Below are 6,368 nucleotides of genomic sequence, written 5' to 3'. Positions count from 1 at the left end.
TGGAGGGGGGCGTCACGAGGACAGGTAGTTTGTTTTTAATCCTCTTTTTTTCCAAATTGAATGCCGTTATCTTTTAAATAATATACACATTTGGGCAAATTTGAAAAAAGGTACAACAGTGTAGCAAAAACAACGCTGTTTTTGCTTCCATTTTTCATGAACTCATGAACTTTTCCCAGGTACAGAAAAGGTCTATATCTGAAATAGTGTTGACATATCTGTCCATATCTGTGTTTGTGAGCGTTCATAAATGTGGCACACAGCCACACCAAGGAGGTGAATGACACCACACCTGACCTGACACCTGATCTTAAGGCAGGTTGAAAAATAGCTAGAATTGACCTTTCGCACATTTGGATCTTAATGAGGTTTTATATGCTAAAGAAAGAAGGGGGAATGAGACATAAAGCACTTCATTAAATAACAATTCAACGTCATTTATTAAATAACAATTCAACTGAAATAGGCTGTTTAGCAGCTCATCAAAGTTTATCGCTCAAAAATGGCAAAAAACTCTCCAAAACCATTTCTCAGTAGCTCCATCGTTCTTGTTTATCACTTCAAAAATTGGTTTGCTGATGCTTGAAGTGGTGAGTGTTTCCAGGAGGCTATTGGGAACATTGCTCCAAGTGGTGAAGGTCGCTTTTATAAACTTCCTTTGCCATCCATCCCCAAATGTTCTGAAGCTCTAATGTTGTCGTGGTTAGTGTTCTGGACACCTCGGGTTCAAATCTCCACTGGTAAGCATCATCGGCATTCACCAGGAAGGGCATCCGGAATATAAAAGGGCTCAAGCCAAAAATCAGTTTGCGGATCCGTAAAAAGATCCGTAATAAGGAAAAAGCCAAAAGAAAGAAACCAATCATGATAGACCCTCCACTGTACCGGGCATAAAACATCTCAGGTGGGATCTCCTTGTCCAGTAACGTTGGAAGCCATCTGGACCGTCAAGGTTCCATTTTTTCTCATCAGAGAATAAAACATTTTTCCACGTTTCAATGTCCCATGTTTGATGCTCCCTGGCAATGTCTAAACGGGCAGTTTTGTGTCATTGAAATGAGGTCTCTGAATTTGTTCTTTGTTTTTGAACCCTTTTTCCTGTGCTGCAGTTGGCACCAATCAGATGCTCCGGCTCAGAGCAGGTGTAATTGTTTTGGGTCTACCACTTGATTTGACTTTCAATAAATGTAGAATGACCGTCTTACTGCATCCAACCTCAGCAGCAATGCCACGCTGCGAGAGGCCTTGTTTATGCAGCTGAACGATCTGGCCATGTTCATGAAGAGAAAGCTTCTTAGCAGTAGCCATGAGGAGGGCATGACTGTGTGAATGCCTGACAGAAAATTTGATTTTTTAGCAGATTTTGCCTGTGCTTAAACTTTTGATCAGGTGAAAAACAAAATATTTCATTTTTTTATTACAAGTTCCAAATGGCCACACAGTCAGGAGATCCGGAAGACCTGGGTTTGATTCTCCGCTTGGGCATCTCTGTGTGGAGTTTGCATGTTCTCCCGGAGGGTTTTCTCCGGATACTCCAGTTTCCTCCGACATTCCAAAAACATGCAGGTTAATTGGCAACTCCAAATTGTCCATAGGTATGAATGTGAGTGTGAATGGTTGTTTGTCTATATGTGCCCTGTGATTGGCTGGTGACCAATCCAAAGTGTACCCCGCAGGCAGCTGGGTTAGGCTCCAGCATACCCGCGAACCTAGTAAGGATAAGCTCATAAGGATATTGTAGCTCTACTTAAGGTCCAAATGTGCAAAATGCATAATCTAGCAATTTTTCTACCGGTCTGAAGATTTTGCTCACAATTGTGCCTTCATAACAGGCCAATCCAAAATGTGCAATTTTACTGTATTTGGCCTCAAATTCTGCAAACGCTGATCCAAGTGAGTAGTTAGCCATGCAAGAATTGTGAATGCAATTTGATCCTTGCAAGAGGACGTGCATTATCACTATGCAACATGAGTGCATAACCATGGGAAACAGTATCACTGTGAGCATTCAAAATGCCATCAATAAAACTGTTTTGCAGATGGAATGGCCAATGGGGTTATGATATTGTCATTTCAGTTTCCTGCTGTGTCTGTGGATAAAAGATTAATAGTCTAGTTGTTCGTACCAATGCAACTCATATCACTTTTGTTTTCATACAGCATGACGCCCACAATTTGTCTGGCCAACACACAAGGCCTGTTTTTGATGCCCCAAAATGGTCGGCCGGTTGGGAGCACATTACTTAACTCAACCAGCTCATGTTGGAGCAGGTGAGGAGTTACTGCCAGGCCAGGTCCCTCCCTAAACCAAGGTTGTGTGCTTTGTGGAGGACAATTGGGAGAAAGTCTCTTACCAAGTAGTTGGCAAACAGGGTTTTGGTGACATGAGGTTTCCTGTCATGCATTCATTCTGTTGCCAGTTGATAAATAAAGTCCAGCTGGAGACCAATCACTGTGTGGTCCTTTCAACTGCCACAATTCTCATTGACCGATTCAAGACCAAATCCGATATGAGTGAAGCGTGTACAGACAGCAGCTGCTCGAGCCATCCATCTTCTAGACCACTTGTCCTCAGTAGCAATGCAGGTATGCCAGAGGCAGGGTACACCCTGGACTGGCTGCCAACCAATCACAGCGCTCATACAGACCAAAACCAAAAAGTGACAGACTAATGTTTCATATGCAGACATTTTTCTAATCTCACATTCACCCTTCAACGGCTGTTTACTACAAGTCCACATAAACTCAATCTTTTATTAGCACTGCTAATAAGAGTGTTTTACATGGTCATGCTTGTTTTACGCTACGACAATGCATGTTATGAAGTTTTGTGGTCAAGGCGCACTCCCATTCATACTGTGCAAAAAGAAAGAGTGAACTTGTTTCAGCCATGCAGCAAAAGAATATGTAGAATAATGCTACTACACTGTTTCAGCTTTAACCTCATTTATGTCTCCCAAGCATGAGGCACAGTTCGCAGTGTCAAAGTGAAGGAGATGTCATAGAATGGTCACAAAATGGAGAAATGCCAACCAACATTGGTTTATGTACACCGTTCAACTGTGGTTTCATTATTGAGACGTCACTAAGCCAGTCTCTCCCTCACAACACCCCTTCTAGTGTATATTTTGTTCATTGAGGAACAGGTCGACCTAAACAAAACCTCCATTCTGTTGTAGAACTGAAACTCTTATGTAGACCGAGGACCTTGCGTAGTCATTACTGATAACTCCTTAAACATTCCTGACCTATAATGCTTTTTTCACTTTTCTGACCTATAAATGTAGTTAGAATGTTGTATTCTCCTGCTAAACGATGCCAACGTTTCGGATCATGAGGTTTGCGCATTTGGAAGTGAGCCCTGAAAGAAGTCTGGGATGGCTCAAACTGCTCGGCAGAGGGCGTTGCAAAACTGTTCTTGTGTGATGTAACAGAGGAGCAGGCTTCCTTATTGGGACGATACACAATTGGCTTTCCCTAAGCTCTGTTTTTGGGTACATAAATGTGAAATATCCGCCCAACTGTTGAAGCCAGAACCGGCACACCCTCCCTGGGTAAGGTGCATTAATGTCGGACACGCGCTGTGTGTCCGACAATGGGTGCTCCTCCTCGAGCAGGTGAGGTTGGAGGAGCTCCGAAACACTTTTCAATTAGCTCTCGAAAGACTTTATTCATTTATTATCAACTCCTATACCCACTAAATTAGAAAGTGTTGTTTGTAAGTCGAGCCTGTTTCCGGTAAACGTTGGCCTCCGCCAAGGCTGCCCTTCGTCACCGATTCTGTTCACAATTTTCATGGACAGAATTTCTAGGCGCAGCCAAGGCGTTGAGGGAGTCCAGCCTTAGAATCTCATCTCTGCTATTTGCAGATGATGTGGTTCTTATGGCTTCTTCGGGCTGTGACCTTCAGCGTTTACTGGGGCGGTTTGCATCTGAGTGTGAAGCGGCTGGGATGAGACTCAGTACCTCCAAATCAGAGGCCATGGTTCTCAGTCGGAAAAGGGTGGAGTGCTCCCTCCGGGTTGGGAATGAGGTCCTGCCCCAGGTGGAGGAGTTTAAGTATCTCGGGGTCTTGTTCACGAGTGAAGGAAAGTGGGAGCGGGAGGTAGACAGACGGATCGGTGCAGCCTCGGCAGTAATGCGGTTGCTGTACCGGACCGTCGTGGTGAAAAGAGAGCTGAGTCGGAGGGCAAAGCTCTCAATTTACCGGTCGATCTATGTTCCCACTCTCACCTATGGTCATGAGCTTTGGGTCATGACCGAAAGAATGAGATTGCGGATACAGGCGGCTGAAATGAGTTTCCTCCGTAGGGTAGCTGGACTCACCCTAAGAGATAGGGTGAGGAGCTCAGCCATCCGGGAGGGGCTCAGAGTAGAGCCGCTTCTCCTTCACATCGAGAGGAGTCAGTTGAGGTGGCTCGGGCATCTAGTCCGGATGCCTCCCGGACGCCTCCCTGGTGAGGTGTTCCGGGCATGCCCAGCCGGGAAAAGGCGCCGGGGCAGACCTAGGACACGCTGGAGGGACTATGTCTCACAGCTGGCCTGGGAACGCCTTGGTGTCCTCCCGGTGGAGCTGGAGGAGGTGGCCGGGGATCGGGAAGTCTGGGCCTCCCTACTAAGACAGCTGCCCCCGCGACCCGGATAAGCGGAGGAAAATGGATGGATGGATGGATGTTTGCAGTAGTTATGTAGTTATGTAGCAGAGTGGGCATGCCCACAGGTGGGTCGTGGGTGGAATAAATTAAAACAGTTGTCGGGAAGCACAAATCCAAGGAAATAGAGTTGGTTTAGGTGCAGTTTCTGAAAGATCTAGAAAGTTTTTAGTGCTGGTTAGTGTGTAGCTGCTCTATAGTAGTCCACAACTCATATAAGGGTAAAAAAAAGAGCATAATAGGTCCCCTTGAAAGCCTTAACTATATAAAAGAATGGTTGACAAACAGTGCAACTTGCTGCAAAAGGTCATTATATTATATGTATATACTTCTAGCCAGGTCATATTGTACATATGTACATAATGTGTGTGTGTGTGTGTGTGTGTGTGTGTGTGTGTGTATATATATATATATATATATATATATATATATATGCTTATAGCCATATAAGTATAACCCTTATAAACCCTGTTAAGTGGATTAATTTTACGGAAAGATGTGAGGATTACCAGAAAAATATCTCTCCAAAAGGTTTTGTTTTTCTTTAAAAAAACGCTGCCCTTAAAAATGATGAGCATTTTTTCCAAACATTTTATTGTTATAGTTGTTTGCTTTATATCATTTAGACACGCTCAAGCAGACAGCCAGAACGCAACGAGAAAGCAAAAACCGAAAAGCAAAGTGAGACATGTATACCAATGATAAACATTTTGGTTTCAATTTGTGGAATTTTTTCAAACTATTTCTTTTTGCAATGTATTTCTGAAATCATGTCATCATCCAAGCAAAAATGGTGGTCCACATCGGTTCAGGTATTTTTTTGTCATTTGTCAAGATCATTTATAAAGCAAGAAAATACATGAAAAAAAAAAAATCAAAGTCATCATGAATAGACCAGACTTGGGAGGTGGGAAAGGTGGAGGGCGGGCAAACCCTGAAATGGCATAGCTGAGCTCTCAATATGAGAAAGCTGACTTGTGTGGACTTCATCTTGGATTTCATCTACTTAAAACAAACTTTGCTTTATTGTATAAGTTTGTTTTTCTCAAGCTGATCTTGGGCAGAGGAAGGTGGCTGTCAGAGGGAGGTGCCTTTGCCGCTGATGACACTGAGCGGGTTATGACTGAGCTCCACCCCTTCCGTCTGACCTGGGATTTTCCTGCAACAGCATCTTCAGTCCCGTTCAGCGACCAGCTTCAGAACCTTACCGATGGCAATGGTTTTGCCTGTGAAGCACCAAAAAAAAACCATGATCATTGTGTTGATTGGCTTTCAAATACATTTTTCATTTAGCTGTTGAATTATGCAGACTGTTACAAGCAGACAGGAGTAAATAGGAGATTGCAGCCTGTAAATACAGTAGCTCCCCACTTTTCACGGGGGGTACACTCGGTAACATCAGTCAATGGTGAAAAACCATGAGTAATTGTTTTGCCCATAAAATACGAATATTGTTAGGTCTTTTTTCTATAGTTTTCTATTCCGTGTCGAACATGTCAAATTCGGGCCCACTGGTCAGATTGGAAAATATTGTGTTTGGTGGGTGGAGAGCCAAAGGTGGGAAGCTCTCTGTTTACCATTCAGGTAATGTAAAACATGCATCCAGCATAGGGTGCAGCTCTTTTCTGTTAAAGCTATTGACTTTTAGCTGTCCTGTGGGAGTTTCCCGTGTGATGCCGTTTCACGGTCACATTGAGGTTGGTCATATTAAACCTT

At 43.7% G+C, this 6,368-nt stretch overlaps 1 protein-coding gene across 2 annotated transcripts in view; it reads right to left on the bottom strand.

The window, feature by feature from the left end:
- Window positions 1–5,246: 5,246 nt before the first annotated feature.
- Window positions 5,247–6,368, bottom strand: part of gspt1l (G1 to S phase transition 1, like) — a 10,673-nt gene continuing 9,551 nt past the window's right edge. For both annotated transcript variants that reach the window (XM_058049935.1, XM_058049936.1), the window contains one exon: window positions 5,247–5,878. In XM_058049935.1, the coding sequence (XP_057905918.1) occupies window positions 5,826–5,878 (53 nt within the window). In that variant the 3' untranslated portion in view covers window positions 5,247–5,825. The remainder of the gene's footprint in view (window positions 5,879–6,368) is intronic.

The sequence above is a fragment of the Doryrhamphus excisus genome, chromosome 15 (genome assembly GCF_030265055.1).
Source record: "Doryrhamphus excisus isolate RoL2022-K1 chromosome 15, RoL_Dexc_1.0, whole genome shotgun sequence".
Classification (NCBI taxonomy): Eukaryota; Metazoa; Chordata; class Actinopteri; order Syngnathiformes; family Syngnathidae; genus Doryrhamphus; species Doryrhamphus excisus.
Note: the sequence above shows the minus strand (reverse complement) of the source record. Positions and strands in the feature narration are given on the sequence as shown.